This window comes from Cucumis sativus, chromosome 2, assembly GCF_000004075.3.
Source record: "Cucumis sativus cultivar 9930 chromosome 2, Cucumber_9930_V3, whole genome shotgun sequence".
Classification (NCBI taxonomy): domain Eukaryota; kingdom Viridiplantae; phylum Streptophyta; class Magnoliopsida; order Cucurbitales; family Cucurbitaceae; genus Cucumis; species Cucumis sativus.
Genome location: NC_026656.2, coordinates 24,216,158 through 24,238,523, shown reverse-complemented (window position 1 = coordinate 24,238,523; position 22,366 = coordinate 24,216,158). Strand labels below are relative to the sequence as shown.

At 33.6% G+C, this 22,366-nt stretch overlaps 2 protein-coding genes and 2 pseudogenes across 2 annotated transcripts; 3 read left to right on the top strand and 1 right to left on the bottom strand.

Moving 5' to 3' along the window:
* Positions 1-3,193, top strand: LOC101222040 (annotated as a pseudogene).
* Positions 59-1,140, top strand: LOC116402047 (annotated as a pseudogene).
* Positions 3,194-8,891: 5,698 nt separating the features above from the next.
* On the top strand, positions 8,892-15,585 carry LOC101204659 (ATPase family AAA domain-containing protein 3-B). The gene is made up of 8 exons (XM_004151796.3): positions 8,892-9,306; positions 9,885-9,980; positions 10,553-10,663; positions 10,758-11,067; positions 12,404-12,494; positions 13,394-13,724; positions 14,219-14,367; positions 14,651-15,585. Exons 1-8 carry the CDS (start codon positions 8,998-9,000, stop codon positions 15,168-15,170), a joined length of 1,917 nt encoding a protein of 638 aa, XP_004151844.1. The 5' UTR covers positions 8,892-8,997; the 3' UTR covers positions 15,171-15,585.
* Positions 15,586-17,112: 1,527 nt separating this feature from the next.
* On the bottom strand, positions 17,113-21,313 carry LOC101204899 (NADH dehydrogenase [ubiquinone] iron-sulfur protein 6, mitochondrial). The gene is made up of 3 exons (XM_004151797.3): positions 21,087-21,313; positions 17,692-17,776; positions 17,113-17,576 (listed from the first exon to the last, which is right to left on the bottom strand). The coding sequence occupies exons 1-3, from the start codon at positions 21,201-21,203 to the stop codon at positions 17,467-17,469; spliced, it is 312 nt and encodes a 103-aa protein (XP_004151845.1). The 5' UTR covers positions 21,204-21,313; the 3' UTR covers positions 17,113-17,466.
* Positions 21,314-22,366: the final 1,053 nt, after the last annotated feature.

Here is a 22,366-nt window from a genome sequence, read left to right as displayed (position 1 = left end):
GGACGATCTTCAACATCTTGTTTATCAAGCCGATGATCTATTAGACGAAATTGTTTATGAAGATCTTCGACAAAAGGTCCAAACAAGAAAAATGAAGAAGGTGTGTGATTTCTTTTCTCCTTCTACCAATGCTTTGATCTTTCGTCTTAACATGGCAAAAAAAATGATGACTCTTATAACATTGTTAGAAAAGCATTACCTTGAGGCTGCTCCTTTAGGACTAATGGGAAATGAAAATGCAAGTCCTGAGATCGATGTTATTAGTCAATATCGAGAGACAATTTCAGAACTCGAAGATCATAAGTTTGTGGGGAGGGATGTTGAAGTTGAAAGTATAGTGAAACAAGTGATTGATGGTAGCAATAATCAACATACATCTATCCTACCCATTGTTGGTATGGGTGGATTAGGAAAAACAACTTTGGCAAAGTTAGTTTTCAACCATGAGTTGGTTAGACAACATTTTGATAAAACTGTATGGGTTTGTGTCTCTGAACCATTTATTGTCAACAAGATTTTGCTAAATATTTTACAAAATCTAAAAGGCACCATTTTTAATCTAATGGAGGGGATAGTAAGGAAGTTTTATTCGTGAACTCCAAAAAGAGATGCTTGGGCAACGGTATTTTCTTGTGCTTGACGATGTTTGGAACGAAAATTCTTTTCTATGGAATGAGTTGAAATGTTGTTTACTCAAGATCACTGAAAACTCTAAGAATAGTATTGTTGTGACTACAAGAAGTGCTGAAGTTGCAAAAATCATGGAAACATGTCATAGTTATTTTTTAAGTAAATTATCTAATGATCATTGTTGGTCCTTATTTAAAGAAAGTGCAAATGCATATGGATTATCCAATGACTTCAAACTTGGGGATCGTTCAAAAAGAGTTAGTCAAAAAAATTGGTGGCGTACCATTAGTTGCACGAGTTTTAGGAAGGGCAGTAAAATTTGAAGGAGATGTTGAGAGATGGAAGGAAATGTTGAAAAGTGTGTTAAAAACTCCAATACAAGAGGAAAATTTTGTTTTGTCTCATTAAAATTAAGTGTAGATCGTCTGCCATCATAAAGCAATGTTTTTCTTATTGTTCAATTTTTCCGAAGGATTTTGTGTTTGAAAAACAAGGACTAGTTAAAATATGGATGGCACAAGGTTTTCTTCAACCACAAGAAGGAAGAAATGTGACGATGGAAAATGTAGGAGACATGTACTTCAAGATCTTGTTGTCACAGTGCTTATTTCAAGTTGCCAATGAAATAAAGATGGGAGAATATTATAAGATGCATGATCTTGTACATGATATTGCAATAGCAATTTCTAGGGATCAAAATTTGCGACTAAATCCTAGCAATATATTGGAGAAGGAACTTCAGAAGAAAGAGATTCAAAACGTTGCATGCAAGCTACGCACGATTGATTTCATTCAAAAGATTCCTCACAATATAGATCATACACTTTTTGATCACTTTAAGATAAGGAATTTTGTTTGTTTGCGTATTTTGAAGATTTCTAGTGAGAAGTTATCCAAGTCAATTGGTCAATTGAAACACTTGAGATTTCAAGTAATTCAATGAGATTAAAATTTCCAGAATCTATTGTTTCGCTTCATAATTTGCAAACATTGAAGTTCCTACACTCAAAGATTGAAGAATTTCCGATGAACTTTACAAATTTGGCAAGTTTAAGGCACTTGGAATTATGGGTAAGTTCTGACAAAACGCCTCTACATTTAAGTCGTTTGACTCAACTTCAAATATTGTCTCATTTTGTAGTCGGGTTTGAAAAAGGTTGTAAGATTACTGAATTGGGTCGATTGAAAAACTTGCAAGGTAGTTTGAGTCTTTTGTGTTCGGAGAAAGTTGAAAGTAAAGAGGAAGCCAATGGAGCAAACTTGGCAGAAAAGGAGAATTTAAAAGAGCTGCACTTGAATTGGGATATGGAAAGAAAAGATAACAACAGTTACAATGATTTGGAGGTGTTGGAAGGACTTCAACCAAACCAAAATCTCCAATCATTAATAATCCACAGCTTTGCAGAAAGACGTTTGCCTAACAAGATTTTTGTTGAGAATTTAAGAGTGATACATTTGTATTCATCTTTTAATTGTGTAAAGCTTCCAATGCTTGGACAATTAAACAACCTAAAGGAACTTGAGATTTACAGCTTCCTTGGTGTCCGAATTATAGACAACGAGTTCTATGGTAATGATCCAAACCAAAGAAGGTTCTTCCCAAAGCTTGAGAAATTTGTAATGTATGAGATGATCAACTTAGAGCAATGGAAAGAAGTAATGGCAAATGATTAACATCAAATATTACAAGTTTTCCCAATCTTAAATGCTCGGAGATAAGTAGATGTCCTAAATTATTAAACATTCCAAAAGTTTTCTATGAAAATGGTATGCAACACTTTCAGTCATTGTCCGTTTCACACTGTAATAAATTGACAAAACTTCCAAATGGACTACACTTTTGTAGTTCCATTCGACATGTGAGAATAGACCAATGTTCAAATTTGAGCATAGATATGAGAAATAAGTCGAAATTGTGTTATTTAAACATTGGTCCGTTGAGGAAGCTGCCAAAAGATTTATGTCATCTCATGAATTTGAGGGAAATGGAAATCGTTGGAAATATGCATAATTATGATTTTGGCATCCTTCAGCACCTTCCTTCCCTTAAACAAATTACTTTAGTCGAGGATGAGTTGAGCAACAATAGTGTAACGCAAATTCCTCAACAACTCCAACACCTCACTGCCTTGGAATTTCTGTCCATTAAAAATTTTGGAGGCATTGAAGCTTTGCCAGAATGGTTAGGAAACTTTGTATGTTTGCAAACACTCGGTCTTTCTAATTGCAAAAAATTGAAAAAATTGCCTTCTACAGGAGCAATTCTACGTCTCACCAAATTAAAAAAATTGTATGCTTATAAATGTCCACAGCTACTACTTGACGAAGGTGAGATGAAGCGGGCCAAACTTTCCTACCTTCCAGAAATTCAGATTTATTTCAATAGTTATGCTTATAGTACCTTGGATTTATTTTTTTAATTATATATATATATATATATATATATATATATTTTATTGGTGTTGAATGCAAATGTGTACTAAACTTTTGAGAGTTGAATTCTCTTGGCTTTCCATTTGTAAAAACTATGTACAAATAATTGTTTCAGAGGATGCAAATTGAGATTCTCAAGATCCTAATCATATTTGTTTACCAACTTCATTCATTCTGATCTCTTTTGTGGTTATTAATGAATTCAACACTTGCATTTTATTATTATGAATATGAGTATCATAAAACTTCTTAAAAGCTATCATAAAAGCAACAAAAAAAACAACTTAAAATAAACAAACTCCATCACTGTGGTGCAGGAATTGGAGAAAGAGGGTTTAATGCTGTGTTTGTCTCTGAGTTTTAAATCTTCCAATTTCAATGAATACTGATTCATAATAATTATACAAAAAATTTAGTTGATTTCTATCAATTTCTAAACCCTTTTTCTTTCTTTTTTAGAAAAAAAAAGATAGATTTTTTATCTGTGGATTTTCCAGTTTTTAGAAAGAGGCTAATTAAAGAAACTGTGTGAGTAATTTCTCTCTCATTTTAAATCTGAGTGTTACAGTCTCAAATCCACATTTATTCCACACCACAATGATCTCTCTCCCCCACGAAGAAAAGTATTATCTCCACTTCTCCTTTTCATGAAATCCACCAAAATTTTCTCTTCCAACCTCATTTGCAATGCTCATCCCATGAATGAGCAAGTTTCTTTCCTTATGAAAATTTTGCCCTTTTCCTCCATTTGGGTGAGTCATCCAAATGCACTTGGTTAAATAGGTTGGGTTGGGTTTATGAACTTTTGGTACAACATTGATACAATAATACTTAACAAAAAAAATTAAAACATAAATATTACTCAACAAGAGGCAAATATGAATCAAACTTGTAAAATAAAAATAAAAAAATATCCAATTTATTATATAAATCTGTTATAAAATGTCAAATATAATAATCTTAAGAACTATCACTAGACAACATGAAATAACACCAACTTTATCACAAGAAATATATGTCAAGAAACTTCAATAATTTTATAAATAGTTCAAGCAAATGTCAACCTAAGTTATAAGTATGAAGTTACATCAAGTAAATGGATGTCCAAAGTTAGTTTCAAAGTCATGACTATGAAGTTACATTTGTTCAAAAGTATTGTGCATAACAAAAAATTCCTACAAGTCTTGGAATCATGAAATGATCTTTCTTTAAAAAATTATAAGATACGAACCAAATACTCTTTTCATATTCATCCGATTTCAACATCAAAATTTTGTATAGAAGACCATTTGTGCATAAAATCTGAAATGTGTAACGTAACAAAATAAATAAGAAAGGAGGGTGGGGACATGTCTAAAGCGAAAACAACAAACTCCATAGGAATGGGGCATGTCTAGGTCAACAACAACAAATTCAATTTGATTGAACTCAATAAATGACACTTAGCACTTCAAAGCATAATGACATGACACTACTCAAATAGATGAGGGCCCGTAAGAGCGCCTCAGATTCCATCTCATTGTTTATAGCTGTAATGAGCGAGGGCACTACTAGTGTCTTAGATTTCTTCTCGTAAATATCATATCACAGGATGAGGGCCCATAAGGATGCCTCAGATTCTATCTTGTGATTCTTGTGGTATAGCAACTGAAAAGAAAGTTTGAGTTAGGTATTTTAAGTTAAGTCATGTTATGTATATATGTGTGAAGTTAAGTTAGTCAAGTTGTTAGTTTTCGTTTGGTTCAAAGTGTGGTATGTACTTAATGGCGTTTACCCTTGACTTATTTTCAGAGATTATGTAAGGAAGTTTATTTAATCTCTATTTGTTGTATTGGCCATATGTTTAAGCTTTAATTTGATAGATTGTTTAGAATTTAAAGTGAGCAGTAATCAGGGTCAATTGATTTCGTTCAGGAGGGGAGTGATATCAATTGACTTCACACTATGTCTCAAGTCGAGAATAGGTGGTATGGGAGAGGGCCGTGTGACACTTTCTTCGGCGAGTCAAGAAAGTAGAGGCCATGATGAAGTTTAGCACTACCAATCTCCCTTGAAGTGTACTTGTCCTGAAACATACAATAATTAGTAGAGAAATGAACATTTATTAGTGAATCTCGTGTAAGGTATATACATGACATTATTCATTACTATACTTTGAATGGTTGTTTATTAGGCAAGCTTACTGGCTTAGAACATGGCATAAGAGTGATGAAAGCATCTTTATGGAAATAGGTATGTGTAGAAGCACTTGATTCAATAATCCAAGAATTTAGAGAGAATTTTTGCAATATAAGAAGCTGTGATATTTGTTATTGGTGCAGCCAATGAGTAGATGGATAATTGTGATTGAAGTTGGTTGAGTATAGTTTTGCATTATAACAGGGCATCGACAGTGGACTGAGAGCTTGGATTAGCAATGGTTTGGTTGTTATTTGTAATGACAGAGTTTGTCGTATTAGGTGGAGGGGTATAGTTGTTTGCTTATTCTTGTTGCTTGGATTTGTACCCTGGTGGAAAGCCATGCAACTGGTAACAACGATCAATGGTGTGGCCAACAAGGGGACAATGAGAACAAAGCAATCTATTTTTACGTTGTTTAACATTTGATCGATTGTGAAGGAGATGTAGTGACTACCAAAGCAACGACGGAAGGGAGAGAGGAGAAAGCTCCAATAGACCTCTGTTGTACTTCTTAAAGAACCAAGGGAAAGCACGACTTAAAGTCGATAGTGGATCCATTAACAATAGCATGCTCAAGCACGTGAAAAAGACTCATTGAGTCCCATGAGAAAATCTATGAGATATTTGGTTTGAAGGAATTCTGTCATATCTTTTATTTTGCGTATTTATAAGCACTACCACTGTGCATCCAAGGTGATACTTATTGAATACATCAATCAGAGTCTTGAATTTGGTGAAATACATACTAGCAGAGTCTTGATTCTGAGCAAAAGTTGCAAGAGTTCTCTTGAGTTAGAAGATGCATGGAGCATTCTTTCTTTGGAATCGTTCTTATAAGTCCAACCATATAACTATGGTAGAGTCAATAAACAAGATGCTTGCCTAGATAGTTCCAAAAATAAAGTTCATAATCCAAGAGATTACAATGTTATTATTTCAGATCCAAGATGAAAGAAGTTCACCTATTGGCTGAGGGATAGTTCCATAAATGAATCTGAGCATGTTCTTGATTGACAAGACAATGATCATGGTTTGACTCCACGAAGCATAGTTTTCTTCAGTTAAAGACTCTGTGACTAGTAAGAGACTCATATTATCGTTATGACGTAGGAAGTATGGATTGAGGTAGGATTCTGATAGATTGGTTGGTGGTTGTGGGGAGCTTGAAAACCGACTAAGATTAGGGACTTCAATCGAAGTGGTATTCGAAACATCAGAGGAGTTAGTGTCGAGATTTTTGTCACTAATGGGTATTTATACATAAAGGGAGAGCAACTATTGGTTGTTGGGAAACTAATGATAAGATAACAACAAATGGTAAATGAATAAAGTATTGATATACTTAACAACTTGCTAAATTAATTATTTAACTTCTAATACAAACAAGAAAAATGAAGGTATGCAATTGCGTTTCTTCTTTTAGCAATGCTTTCATATTTCATTGAAACATGGTGAAAAAAAAATAAGAACGGTTAGAAAAACATTTCAATGACGTTGCTCCTTTATGAGTACTAGTCGGTAATGAATCTGCAAGACTAGATATTGATGTTATTAGCCATTTTCCAAAGACAATTTCAAAACTTGACGATAATGAAATTGTAGGAAGAGATGTTGATGTTGTTGGCTTTTTGGCCCTTAATCTCAAATTAATTTATTTTAATTATTCAATTAATTTATGTTTTGATGATAACAAATTTGATTTTTTTTATTGACAATTTTATTAATTTGAATAGACCATATCATAGAGCTTGGAAAAATGATTCTAATGCCTCTTGAATCACCCAAATCGAAGTTCAAATGAAGAAAATATTGCTAAAAGAAGGTTAACGAAAAATACCCGAGATGTTGACGTGGCTACCAAGCATTCAATTTGAACCAATTAGAGAAAGCCACTTGGAGCAATGAAGGAGTAACAAATGTGGCTTTTTGTTATGTTTTATTGGCTTTTATAAAGAAAATGAATTTAAAAAGAAAATGATTTTAATATTATTATTTTTTCTTGTGTCTAACGGCTAGTTATTTTAAAAGAGGGTGAAATTGCTTTATTGATTTCTTTTTAAATAAAGTATTTTGAAAAGACATATTATTATATTATTATTTGTATGGTGTCTAACGGCTAATTAAGTTTAAATCTCAACCATTCATTTTTCTTTTACTTATATCTAATGACGCAAATGATTTTGAATTTATCTTTCCTCTCTTTTTAAATACTTCACATTTACACAAGATCATAAAATCTTTACAATCCTCAAAAAGTGCAAAAAGCCAACATTGTTATTCTCTCTAAAGCTTCCAATTTTTATTCTTTTCATAGAGCTTCTTATTGTATTGTGAGGATTAAATTTGTGAGCTTCAAATTGTATACTCACTCTTTTAGAGAGTTTTTCTTTTGCGTGATTTAAAAACTTCAACATATTGTAACGGTTGGATCCTAACCCGTGGAAAGGATCGGGTTTACTCTTGAACCCGAAAAAGGAGCAAGAATCGGTTCGGCTCAAATCCGTGGAAAGAGTCCAAAGAAGATTTTCAATCAAAATCCCAAGAGGTGCTTGGGAAAGTGGATGTAGGTTGAGTTTAACCGAACCACTATAAAATTACGGTGTCTTCTTCTCTAACTCTTTTCTAATTATTTTTTAATTTAATTTTAGTTACATATTCTTATTGGTTGAGTTTGATTGCATACTTTCATTCATATCTTTTTATCAATCTTGTTATTTAACAAAGTTTACAAAGTTCTTTATTTAAATTTTAAAAAATATCTAATTAGTTGATTTTACTTTTTATTTGTCAAAAAGTTTATTTAAACCCTATTCACCCCCCTTTAGGGTTGCCGATCCAACAAATGTTAAAGTATAGTGAAACAAATGATTGATGCTAGCAATCAACGAATTGCATCTATATCTTGACCATTGTTTGTATGGGTGGTTAAGCAAAATCTCGCCTACATCGACTTCCTAAGCTTCTCTTGAGTGCATATCACTAAAACTTTTGACTCTATCCACATATTAAAGACAATTGTTACACTACTTTTTTTACGGAGTGCAAAAGCAAACTCCATCGTTTCCACAAATTAGGATCAAATCGTTAGAACCACTATTTTTTAGGTTCTAAGAGTAACCACTATAATGTATTTAGAAAATAAGGAACAAGATGAGAAAAAACTCTATCAAAGAGTAGATTTAAATGTTAAAACACTCAACAAATCAATCCTTACAAAATAAAATTTCTTTCTCAATCAAAAAAATGAAAAGAAGAGAATTGTTGGTTGAAGCCTTGTATACTTGTAAATTAACAATCCAACTCAAGATTTTTTTCCGTTAAGTTTGTTTCAGCTACAACTCTTTTCGTTTTAGCTATTCAAATTGTGTTGAATTCGTATTTTGGAACTCTACATAATGAATCGATCAAAATACCAAAAGTGGTTAGTAAATAAAATTAGATTTGTTATCTTTAAAAGGTAACTAATAATTAAGAGGAAAAAAATAGAGTAAATTATGAAAATGTAAACAAACATTTGAGATATATATATGGCAAAATGCAAAATGCAAAATGCAAAATGCAAAATGCAATAGTTGGGCCCAAAGTTCATGTTGAAGTATAGATTTGTCTTAAACCCTTGGAAAGAGAAAGTAAAGCCTTTTTTTGTTAAAACCTCTTTAAAACCCTATCATTTCTGCTGGCTTCTCTCTAACACGAAACCTCGAGCCGAGCTCTAGGTTTCTTTCAGCTTTCCTGCTCCGATTTTTCTACCAAATGGCCAAGACGACGTATGCCGTGGGTTTAATTTCCGCCATTGCAGCCTCTACGTCTTTATCCCAACATCATTCCGCCCATGCCGATGGCCCCTTCAACTTTCCTCCCTTTTCCTCTTCTCCTCCCGCCAATCTTCCTCTGCCTTCTCCTGCTCCACAGTCTTCCTCACCTGCTTCTAATCCTGAACCCTCTGCCCCAAAGCCTCGTAATGACAATCCGAGGACCTCCTCTTCTGGGTTTGATCCGGAAGCGCTCGAGCGTGGCGCCAAAGCTCTTAGAGAGATCACTACCTCTTCGCATGCCAAGAAGGTTTCAATTTATTTAAGCTTCGATGCTCGTTTTGTTTTTTTTTATTGACCTTTAATGTTCTTTTTCACTTTTTTGGTAGGAGTTTATTGTTCTCTTCTCTGGAAGGTTAGGGTTGTTGTTGTTGTATGTTCTGTGTTTTTAGTTGCTTGTTAGAACTTTTGGATGGTGATTTTTTATATTTGCCTTTCGCTTGTACAATACTACAGCTGGAAACAAGCAAAGGTTTAGAAAGGATGAAGCTGCAAAAGTAGATATTCTGAACCAGTAAATTCTTTAAGATACTAGTACCGAATAAAATATGCTCAAACTGATTTTATTTTTCTTCTTGAGTTGGTGGCTTTAAATTAGTAATTACTACTTTTAAATTTTCAGTTATCTAGTTTCTCCCGTTTGTTAATTTTTTTTCCAATTTTAATAGCACTTCATTGCTTGCATCATTTGAAACTTTTTTTTTTTTTGGATCTGTTTCTAAGTGTAGTTCAACCGCAATATGAAGTGATCATCGTGGAAATGATGTTATTTTTCGTTTACTTTCAAAATCTTATATTTTGCCCTTTGCTGACCTCATTTGGGGGTAGGCTTTTGAAGTCATGAAGAAGCAAGAAGAGACAAGACAAGTAGAGTTGCAGGCAAAGGCAGCTGAGTTTAAAGCTATGCAAGCACAAGCTGAAACCGTATGTTTTGCCAGTCCTTACAGTTAACTACTCTGATAATATCAATACCCTCTCTATGTCCTTTGAACAATGCTCAGTTTACTTTGTATTTTTCTTTAATGGATAACTTTTGAAGGTCTGAATCCAGTGTTGGACCTATTCTTGAAAATGCTAAAATTGATTTGAGATCATTTTTTATAAGAGGGGGAAAAGTTTATATTTGTTCAAAATTTAACTTCACCATATTCAGTACTTGAGTTTTACATATTTAAATTGTCGTGAATCTGGAAATAGGTTGTCAATTGTAATTTATATGAACTGTAACTTCTAGGCTTGTAACAGGATGAAAACAAAACTCTTTTTGTCTATCAAATTAGAAGGCTTACTAGATTGGTAGGAAAGTATTGAAAATAAAAGCAATATTCATGTTGCATTGAATTCCTTCGTTGTTTTGGGCGACAGAAAAATGTGCTTATTCTTTAACAGATATTTATATATTTGTTAAGAAAAAGGGAAAGATAAGAAATGTGTAATACATCAATTCATTATGTTTCCAACTTATGATGGATTTGTTTTTCTTGTTTGCATTGTAGGAAAGACAAAGGGTTATATATGATGAGCAGAAGAAGTTAGCTCAGCATCAAGCACAGACTAAATCCCAAATGGCACGGTACGAGGATGAATTGTCAAGGAAGAGGATGCAGGTAGGTGCTTGCTAACTTCCAAGTTGAGTAGTTTTTAAATCTGTTCAATATGCACGCTCCTTTCCCCCAAATTTATTGATTTATATGCTTACAGGCAGAAAATGAGTATCAAAGAGCCAGGAATCAAGAACTTGTAAAACTACAAGAAGAGTCATCAATTCGGCAAGAGCAAGCACGTCGAGCTACTGAAGAGCAAATTCAAGCCCAAAGACGGCAAACAGAGAGGGAGAAGGCTGAGATAGAGCGTGAGACCATCAGAGTTAGGGCAATGGCAGAAGCAGAAGGAAGAGCCCATGAAGCAAAACTTGCTGAAGACGTAAACAGGCGAATGCTAGTTGATCGTGCAAATGCAGAGAGAGAGAAATGGATTGCTGCAATTAATACTACTTTTGATCATATTGGAGGTATTACCTTAACTGTATTAAGTTTAGATCAATAGTGTAAGCATAAGGTATTAATGGAACAACTTTTCCATGATATTTCAATTTAACTATTCCATGACAAGCATATGCTTTTTCCTCAAGAAACACGGATATGGATACGAGACAGGGATTCAGCATGAACACCACGGAACCACAATTTTTTTAAATTAGAAAAAGAAATCTAGGGAATTGATATGGCAAGAACACATTTACTAAAATATTCATTTAAAAGATGTATATATGTTTAACTACAATGAGAAAATTTGAAGACAATAGAAGTATACATTTATATAAAAACTAGTTTGAGGTATTTTGCTCTCAAACTTTGTTATTTTATTTTATTTTTTTGTCATATGTGTTTATTTAGTATACTTAACGAAGGTTTAATTCATGTCTAATAAAACTTGGGCCTACTTTGACTTTGTACAACTGGTATCTAACACATCAATGCTGCTAACTAATGTTTGATATGTGTGTCCAACTAGTGTTGGAGTGTCCAAGTGGTTGACATGTGTCAGACACGAACATACTAGCTAAAGTGTCTTTGTTTCTAAGCTTTTTCTTCTCGTGAATAAATTGAAATTATGTATGCCTCTTTATATGTTCCTCCATCAATTTTTGTTACCTCTAAACTTCTCCCAGCCAATCCATTTCACATGTTTTGTTTGTAAAGTGAACCTTTTAAATCATCAATGCCCAATCTCAAACACGCAAAATAATGAGGCCATGTTAAAAATGATCAAATTAGTTTATTTACTGGGTGATTAGCATCTTGAATAACCTGCTACAAGGTTAACAACTTGTTCTTTTGGAGGACAATGGTGCCGGATGTTTTCTCTGTGCCCTACCTTTTGATCTTTTTGGAGAGGAGCAGAGAGTTGATTATCTCTTTACATCATAAAGGGATGGCTGACCTTAACCAATTTAAGGCTCTTGAAATGTGATTTAATAATTAATATTAAAAGAAATTTTCTTGATGATAACAGTTAATGTTTGTGTTATTGTGTAGGGCCTTTATGTTGGGGGCTAAGTACTTTCATGTTTCTTTGTTTTGTTTTGAATGCCAATGCATCACAGCCCATATAGAATAAGCTAGTGACTTTATAGAATTTTCTACGAAAAATGGTTCTATACTCACAAGCTGTAGCCAATTTTCCATGTTCATGTATTTTTGCTCCCTTGTTTCATTGTATTTGGAGCATTAGCCTCTTTCCATTCCATCAACGAAATGTTCTTTTTCTGTTTCCAAAAAAAAAAAAAAAATGGGCGTAGTACTTGAGAAGAATTGGTCTGATATTGATATTATTAACATTTGCAGGAGGTTTGAAGGCCATTTTGACTGATCAAAATAAATTGGTAGTTGCTGTTGGTGGAATTACTGCATTAGCTGCAGGCATTTACACAACAAGGTATTTTGCATGCGCTAGAAGGTTTTGTTAGGATTTTTGTATTTGTATGAAATATTTTCTTTATTGCCTGCCTTTTTTCTTTTCAGCTGCGTCAAATGTTTATTTGCCATTTTCAGATGAAGATTTTGAGATTGCAATTTATTGGTATTTAGATTTGGATTTGAATTCATTCAAAAGTAGCTAGTTTGGTTTTTTCTTTTTGGGCTTTTACTTTGTTCTGAACCCTTCCTAATAAGCAGGAAGGTTGTTTGACAGATCAGATGTTTGCTACTCTTTGGGGCATCTACAGCAGAAATTTTTTTGAGGATAGGTTTTTGCTGATGAGGGAGGTGCGGAGTTATATATTCATTATGATGCCTTGTTCTGTGCTACCACACTCTGACTATTGGGTCAATTCGCTTTTGTTTTTTGATAATAGAGTGATACTTGTAAAGGGATTCCACTCTTTGGCATCTTTGCAGAAAGATGAGTGGATGATTGTTGTCTTGGTAGTCATTTGTTACTAAACAAGTTAATGGATTGTTTTTTGGAAGATAAACTTTCTTTATTTTTCACTTTATGCTATTAGGAAGATTTGTCGTTCCAATTTCCATTGTGTGTTTTTTGTCTCTTGGTGTTTTGTAATGTTTTTGGTTAGGAGACAGGTTTCACTATAAGGTATGCTGAGCAATTGTGTAAGTACATTTATTTCCCCTGCTACATTGACAATAGTGAGGCAGTCATCATGAACTGAATATACTAATCCATAATTCTACTTGTACATCACTTTAATCTGGTTTGTTCTATACCATTTACAATGGATGGTCGATTAAGTTTCATAAATTTTGTTGTGCATATGATCATTTTTTTTCCATTCTTGTTCTGTGACTGCAGAGTTTATGGTTTTTCCTTTACTGCAGGGAGGGTGCGAAGGTGGTTTGGAGCTATGTGGATAGAATATTAGGTCAGCCATCATTGATTAGAGAGTCCTCTCGAGGGAAATACCCTTGGTCAGGGTTGTTTTCACGTATCAAGGACACTGTATCACATTCGGATAAGGGGTCTTCCTCAAAAAAGGGAAATGGGTTTGGAGATGTAATTTTGCACCCTTCACTTCAGAAGCGGATAGAACAACTAGCAAATGCAACATCGAATACAAAGTCTCATCAGGCTCCATTCCGGAACATGCTTTTCTATGGCCCTCCTGGAACAGGAAAGACAATGGCTGCTAGAGAGCTAGCTCGCAAATCTGTAAGTGTACTTCTATATCTTCTCTGGCTAAATTGTTGAAGGCTTCAAAATAATAGAATCAACATCAATTAATATATCTGACATTATCACGGATACTAATTCTCTTAAATTTAGGCCTTCATGTGCGAGGAATTTTTTTTTTTTTTGTATTTTCATTCTTCCTAAGATTTAATCCATCAATGTAACCCACTCCAAAATTAAATTTCTTTTAATTCAATTTATAATGTGGGGTAGTACAAATCCTGTGAACTGGGCTGCATGGCTGTTTTGGCAGTATATATTCGGATTAACATGTGCAGTTATGGTTAAGCATTGAACTCTTGAATTTTAACTGTTCAAACACTCAAACTACTACTGGTCAATTGATGATTTTCTAGCTTGTACGCGTTCAGTGACCAGTTTTAGTCATGAATTTCTTGCTGATGTGGTAACAGCTTTTTTCTTATTTACTGTCTAATAACACCTTTTTATTCTTTTTTTATCTACTCCCATAGGGACTGGATTATGCATTGATGACAGGAGGGGATGTTGCTCCTCTGGGATCACAAGCTGTTACTAAGATACACCAGTTATTTGATTGGGCTAAGAAATCGAGAAAGGGCTTACTGCTTTTCATTGATGAAGCAGATGCATTTTTATGCGAGTATGTCAAACTTGCTTGATATAAATGAACGTTATTTTCTTCCTTTATTCAATCTCTTTTATTTTTCTTCTGTTTAATAGATCTGTAATGAAGCATGATCTATCAACTATAGCACTTCATTCTTGGTCTAGTTTCTCACTATATAGAAACTTTCTATAATTCATTCATTTATTATAATCTCATAAAAATTAATACAATTGAAAATTTTCTTCCCTTTCCAAGCTTTCTAATTGATGTGATGAAACTTCAACCACTGATAGTTGAGTACTATCTCAATTTTTAGGCGAAACAAAACATACATGAGTGAAGCCCAAAGAAGTGCACTCAATGCTCTTCTTTTTCGCACTGGTGACCAGTCAAAGGATATTGTTCTTGCTCTTGCTACAAATCGCCCTGGTGATCTCGATTCAGCTGTAGGCGATCGTATTGATGAAGTTCTAGAATTCCCCTTGCCTGGGGAAGAGGAGCGCTTCAAGCTCTTGAAGCTCTATCTAGAAAAATACATAGCAAATGCCGGATTGAGGAAGTCTGGCTTGTTCCAAAACGTTTTTAAAGGACAACAAAAGAAGATTGAGATCAAGGGGTTGACTGATGATATCATACACGAAGCAGCTGCAAAAACTGATGGATTTTCTGGGAGAGAAATAGCAAAGTTGATGGCAAGTGTACAAGCTGCTGTTTATGGTAGTGAGACGTGTGTGCTTGATCCAAACCTATTTCGCGAGGTGGTAGATTATAAGGTTGCTGAACATCAACAGAGAAGGAAACTCGCTGCCTCGGAAGGAGGCGGTGTGCAAAATTAAAGGTATTTTATAATATGATATTATTATAGAGGCTAGTACTTTGAGATGGAGGAAGATTGATTGGTTTCTGTCTGGTAGTTTGTTTTAGAGGCTGTCCATTCATTGATGAGGGAAATTTTTTGTATTTCTCTGATGTGAGTCTTCATTACATTAAAGTTAAAGTGGTATTTGTACCCACCAGTTGGGTATTTAAAATGTCATTTGTTAATTGAAGTTCTAGAGGTCATATAGAAGATCTACAAGGTATTCCTACGAACTTCTAACAAGTTACATAAAATAATGAATGTGTAGGTGAAAAGATTTCCGCCCCTTGGATTGATCATCTCAATCTACCATTTTGTACAACATATACAAAGGATTTCAGTTTTTAATGTTGGATTAGTAAATTTTGGAGTGATTTAACTCCGTTATATTTGAATTCTTTTAAATTTCAAGAAGCAAGGACCGGGAGGAGAATGGTATAAATTGATTGAGCTTTTTCCTAAATTTATCAAGAATACATATATGACAATTTACAAGTTTTCAGCTATGGAAAAAATAGATTGATTTTTTAGCTAAAAATACAAAGGAAAATGTTTTCTCAAAGGTTCCCAACTTTGGATTTAGAGATGAGACTTGTGAGAATGTTGCTCTGAAGTGTTATTCGTGAATTTATGCATTAATATTGGTTCAAGTTTTGGAATCCTTGCGGGCCACATGTTGAACCAAAATAAATGCGACTAATATTTGATGTAATGTTTGTTGTTGGCATGATATTCAATTGTAGTTGAGATAACAAGTGGAAACTTACTACGTGAATGAGAAGTTTCTTCTCTAAGGTTGAAGCTCAGCTTCTCATTTGTTTGTGAAATCTCTATTTACTTCTCTTCAGAGCCTCTGTTCTTATGCGAAACTTTTATGGGAAAGCAGTCAAGGTTGGTTGGAGATGGGAAGTGAATGAATTTAAGAGGACTTTAATTGGATAATGAAACGATCCGCAATCCAACTTTTTTAACTAAATGATGTTGACTGTGACAGTTTCCTCTAACTCGACAAAGTTTTGCAAAAGTCGTAGATTTGGGAACTCAAGTTTAAGATTAGGGATAAATGATTTTTTTTTTTTTATCGTAAGATTCAACCTTGTTGAAATATGTTTTCAAGTGTTTAATTTAAACTATAATAAAACTTTGTTCAGTATGATAGAGCTAACATCTTACATAAAAATGTATACTTTAATTAATTCATAATTTGTTAAACACAAGGTATAGAAAGATGATTAAGCAATTCATTTTCTTCCTTCAATAAGGCAATTCTTTTGTGGCAAGTGATAGCTTGCACTAATTTTATGGAGGATTATGAAGCTTGCACTAATTTTATGGAGGATTATGAATCATTTGAATCTAACTATTATATTTGCAACTATCACTTGCCTTTCGTTATTTACATTGGAGAATATATTTCTCAAGCAATGCCTTCATAACATGTGTTTTTGGTGGATGATAGTTAACCCAGTGAGCAAAGAATTAATAATTATGTGAGCCAGACAATGTTACTGCCTGAGCATGGAAATTCATAAATTTTAAGCTTTCTACAATACAACCAAATCTCCAATTAAAATAAATTAATACTATGAACTAATATAATCAATGGAAATATGTGCCATAGTAATACTAGGCAAATGTAGGCAAATAAGGTCCTCAAGTTAGTATAGGACGAAATTACTAAAATGACCCAATTCTAAAAGTCTAGTTTTTTTCCTTTTCCATTTCATTGCTAACTCTTCTTTTCCTTATTTGTGTTTTTAAATCCTTTTCATCCTTTTTCGTTCTGCAACCTCTCACCTAAGGATGAAGAGAGAGCGAGACCAAGGAGCACATAGAAGAAACCAGAGGAGGAGTCCAAGTGAAGGAAAATAAATTGCAAGTTTGATGAGGAAAAAGATCAAAATGAGGAAGAAACAAGATTTACGTACGAAAGAACAAATTTCATTTGATTTCAAACACCACTGAGCCAAATGAACATTTGTGCCCTTAAAAATGGTGATCTTATAAAAAGTCCAATTTCAAGCTTGCAACTCCCAAGAGATCTAAAACCTTTTATTGGGTATTAGACTCAACAAGATATGTTCACTAGACAGTGCAATAGAACAAATTTGGCAAACGACAATGGACCGGCCGAAGTGCTCAGTGAATGGAATTCTTAAATTCCTAATTTATGCAGCCAATAGTATAAACCATTACAGAAGTCTGAGTTTAGAGAGGTAGGATAGTCTTTCCAAGTTCTGGGTTGCTTGCTGGAATAATCATTTGCACATTTTCTAGTGGTGATGGCCCTGAGTATAGCGCAGGCCACAGTACTTGCACACAGCAGGCTCTTCCCGATCAAGGCATATGAACTCGATTGGATGTCCAAGGGCAGGATTGCTGTCTGCATTCAGCAAGAGTTTGAATCCAAATAAGGAACCATACCTTCCATAATAAATCATTTACTTGGAAAGTATGCATGCGTGGACACAAGTATGGAGATGCACTAAGGTACTAACCTCCCTCACAAGCAACGATACGGCCTGCAACCTTGATTGGTGGAACCTCATTGATCAACTCCATGGGTGATTTCTTACTTGTATCCTAGAGATGGAAATAAAATAAAAACTCTCATATATCCTTCAGCATTGGACAGGATCACAAAGGGTAATATCGGATTCCCAACAAATGGAAGGATATTTCTTAGAAGTAAACGAAATAAATTGAGAAAGAACTATAACATATCGCAACAGTCAGTAAAACTTGATAGACACTCAATAATTTAAGGATAGAGATGGCGGAAAGCAAAATATTTTGAGGTCATGCCAAAGAAAATTCAACTTTCAAAATGTCAAACAATGTATGAATTATCAATAGAGAACAGTGGTCAAGACAAAAATATTCCATAAGCAAAATGAGGCCATGGGATATCACTTGTAAATGTGGGAGATGACAGGCAAGCTAAAAAGAATATTTGGGCTAAAAAACAGTCCTTTGTTACAAATATCATTGTTTTATTGTTTTAAATATCGAACTTGGTTTACCTAAGTTCCAAAATAATTAGTTGTGAACCACAAATTAGGATGAAGTTTGGGATATCACAAACTATATTTAAGGACTTCTAATCGATAACATCCACGCCCAAACCTTGTCCATTGCAATCTTGTATGGGTTATTACAGAAATTTGTTACTATCCGTTTGTCTTCTTGTTAACATCTGGGCATCCAAAATTTTCTTACAGCCGTAGAGCCATAACATTCCTGGACTTTGCCTCTCATTATCTAAAAGAATATTCCTCACTTGGTTCACTTTTCCTTAAAAATAGCATCTTCTTAAAGGAAGAATGTTGATATCTGGTATGGAGGCTTGATTTGTGTTATAATACACTGTTGATAAAATCTCAAGGCAGAAAATGAGCATCTCCTTAAAGGAAAAATGTTGGCTTAATCCCAAGAGCATAATAAAAAATCACAAGGCCATTGAAACTGATGCAGTTATAAAACGTACTGACAGCTGCAATGCAGAGTATGTAACTGATGAGGAAACAGAAATTTAATTTCCAGCTTTGAGCATAGGGATCGATAACTCAACGAGCAAATACATGAAGAATAGTTAAGCAACACAGAAGGTGTTGATGAATAACCTACTTGAAGACTTCCCAAGCAATTACGGTTCTTTCAATTGTCAAAACATGAATGGGACCCTACTATCACAACTCAAAACTTCTTGAAAATGTGAAAAATGCATGAGGGCTATGAAGAATTGATCTGTGAGAAAGATAAAAAACCGTGGATAGTTCTCATATACTCTAGAGCATTTGAAGGCAGTCCAAATTATCTAAATTAATTTAATTAATCTACAATTGTACATGCTACAAACTTAGAAGATAGGAAAAATCTCCACTGTTAGACTGACTCAAGCCTTCCTAGTTAATGGACACGGTGCAAAATCTTATGCAACAAAGAGTCCTCTAGTCTCATATTTCAACAAAGAGCTGATCGGATCCATCATATCATTAGAGTGATATAAAGTCTCTGCTAATGACATTCTCTGACTTGAAGGGTTGATTTAAGCTTCAAATGCATGAGAACGGTAAATGCTGCAACCGTGCAACAGATTAGACTACTGTTAGAAAAATCAAAGATAATTGTTTCCTTTGAAGTACAAATTCTTCAAACTTGTGACATTCCCACTGCAAGGCAATGAAATGTTGGGTTTGAAAGAACATTCAACAGGAACCCTAGGTCCGTCAAAAATCTGACGGTCTCTCACTCATGTTTTCCTAGAGATTCACAAGACAGAGGTTCATGTCAAACATGCATTCTTGTAGTTGAGAACCTTTCCTTTTTAGATGAAAAAATAATTTCATTGATGAATAAAACAGAGTAAAATCCCAAACACCTATAGGTGAATTACAAGTTCTCCAATGTGAAATCAAGTAAGATAAACCTCAAACAGCAAATTTCCAAAAACAACTGCAAACTCATTAAGAGAGAAAGCATACCCTGAAACATAGTTTCAATCTTTTTACCATATGGCCATACCCACACAAAACACACCTCGAAAGTCAAAAGCAAGCTCTCTGCAAATAATTCAGGGCAAGATCTCTATAAATATGTCACAAGGCAATAAATATGTCAGATATATTTGACCAATTGGAGAAATCATTTGTAACTCTATTGATTTGGCCATCATCCTTCTTTTGTAAATTTCACATCAATAGAATTTGTTTCTTATCTTGTGTGTGTGGGGTGGGGGAATAGATCTCAAAATCTGGTGTTCACTTGGTTCAACACAAGACTTATATTCAACAATGGAGGATGTAAATGCATTGATGGTAAAGGGGAAATTATGAGGCAAGCAGCTTATAGCTTTGGGTACATTTGGTTTGAAAGAAACTGGAGGATTCTTAAAAGGTCAAGGATTTTTCGGAGGGGATGTGAGGATTGACTTGTTTCAATACCTCTATCTAAGTGTCTTCCAGTACCAGTATGTACTTTGTAATTTTCCTTCAGTTTTGGTTCTTAATGAACCTCTTTTAGTAGTCATAGTTCCTTTTTGCCTCGGATTGTCTCTTCATGGCCTGTAGCTTAATAAAAATTGTTTTCTTACAAATAGTAATAATAATAATTGAGTGGAAGATGATGAGGATGTTATGGAGGTGTCAATCTAGTTGATATATCCTAGTGCGTCTACTAATCCATTTCCTCTAGTATCTTGTTCAAAAAAAATTGAGAAGATATGAAAGCCATTATAAATCAACATCGACAGTCATAGGACCTTCCATTTGTTTAAGGGGTTCACTACCTAGTCATTCATGACAGCTCTTCTCTTTTTTTTTCTTAGGCTGCAAGCAGCATGAATACAACCTGAAGGAGTTCTCTTTTCAACTTTTATGCATTCTTTAGGAAGTCAATAGCTTGTAACTTCTCAAAGATCAATGAAAAAGTTAATATTTCTAAAGGTTGAAAGGCATATTCTCTGATAATTTTCATGTACACATAAAACCCACAAAACATGAAGAAGATAAGACATAGTCTAAGTAGGGATGGGAGGGCACGATAGCTAATGAGATAAAATATTTGTATAATTTAGATAAATTCGCTTCAGTGAACGATGACCACCAAAAGGTTTAGCATCCATCAATGAAACTGGAAAAAAAGCTTCTTTCTCTTCTCTTCTCTTCCCTTAAAATAACACGAATTAATTTCCACTTAATAACAATCGATTTGAGAAAACAACATTAACATTAAAGGAGCCTTCAGACCCAAGCTCTAAATCAGTTATCAGGTAAAGTTAGAAAGAATAAGGAACTGTAAACGAGAAGACAGAATCTGTAGAAATCAAATCAAACACGGGCGTAGAAGAAGTAAAAATTTGGAAAGGGGGGATTAGCGAGAAATTAGTGGATACCTGCATCCATTTGGCGGTGTGCTGGCCGATTTGATTGGCAACAAGACTCAGATTTCTCGTAGAAGATGGGATGTTAGAAGAAGATTCAAGAAGCACTTTGAACAGACTCGACGCCATTGATCCGTCGATGCGCACAACCTGAGCTGAGAGAGAGAGAGAGAGAGAGAGCGCGAAGAGCTATGGCCGGGGAAAGGTTAGAGTAAAAACCACGAATATAACTTTTCTTTTTTTTCGAAAATAAATAAGGAGTTAAAATAAAAGAAAATTTGATGACAAAAAGAAATTCAGAAAAAAAAAAACACATTAACTCTTTCACTAATATTGCAAATATAAAAAATAACATGACAAGTAATTAACCGTATAAGAGAGATTTATTGGAGAGATATTAAAGGAATAACTATTTTAAGAAAATACAATGAGTTACGTTATTATAACTTGTTTTTTTTTTGCTATTTTTACAAAAACTCTAAACAAAATGTGATGTTAGTAATACGTTATAATAATATAAAGTTCGTAAAACTTTATATAAATTTTAATTTTATATATGATTTTAAATTAACTTATTAGATAAAACATTTAAATAAATTTAAATATTAATTTAATGTAAATTTAATTCATATTAGAATTATTGAGGGGAGAAACTTATATTTGAAAATGATTCAAATTTAATTTAAGTTAAATATAAGATATTTAATTTAACTATTAATTAATTTGAGAGTTAATTAATAATTTTATTTTATTTTATTAAATTTGATTTAATTAAATTTGTAAGATAGCATTGCAAATAAGATTTGAATGAAATATTAATTAAATATAATTTAATTAATTATATTAATATATATCTATAAGATATTGGATAGAATAGATTTGAATAAATATTAATTAAATATGATTTAACTAATTGATTGTTAGTTAGTAGATTTGACTAGAGAATCATTCTCTCCTACTCATTTTCCTAGTTCAAGAAGTAAACAGAGATATAAATATTTATAAGAAAACAATTTTCTTTAACAAAATTTATAAAAAAAAACCAAAACTTTTTGCTGTGCAAAAAGAAAATAGTTTCTCTAAACCTTTTTTCCATCCCAATTAGTTCTCACAAATCAATCTCATCCTATTGGAAGGTCTTCGAGTGGTGTACTCAATTCGGTGATTTATAGATTCAAAGACGTCATCAAAAGTAAGTTCTATGTACCTTTTAATTTAAAAGCATGCTTAGTGTTTATTTAGAATTTTTATTCTAAAATTTTTTTTAAGATTCTCAAATTAATTAATGTATT

Excerpts from the sequence above, each read along its gene's own strand:
- LOC101204899 (XM_004151797.3), bottom strand. The coding sequence starts at position 21,203 with ATGGCGTCGAGTCTGTTCAAAGTGCTTCTTGAATCTTCTTCTAACATC. Across the intron at positions 17,777-21,086 it reads ACACCGCCAAATGGATGCAG|GATACAAGTAAGAAATCACC; the intron begins GTATCCACTAAT and ends TTCCATCTCTAG. Across the intron at positions 17,577-17,691 it reads TATCGTTGCTTGTGAGGGAG|ACAGCAATCCTGCCCTTGGA; the intron begins GTTAGTACCTTA and ends TGCTGAATGCAG.
- LOC101204659 (XM_004151796.3), top strand. The coding sequence starts at position 8,998 with ATGGCCAAGACGACGTATGCCGTGGGTTTAATTTCCGCCATTGCAGCC. Across the intron at positions 9,307-9,884 it reads CCTCTTCGCATGCCAAGAAG|GCTTTTGAAGTCATGAAGAA; the intron begins GTTTCAATTTAT and ends ATTTGGGGGTAG. Across the intron at positions 11,068-12,403 it reads TACTTTTGATCATATTGGAG|GAGGTTTGAAGGCCATTTTG; the intron begins GTATTACCTTAA and ends TAACATTTGCAG.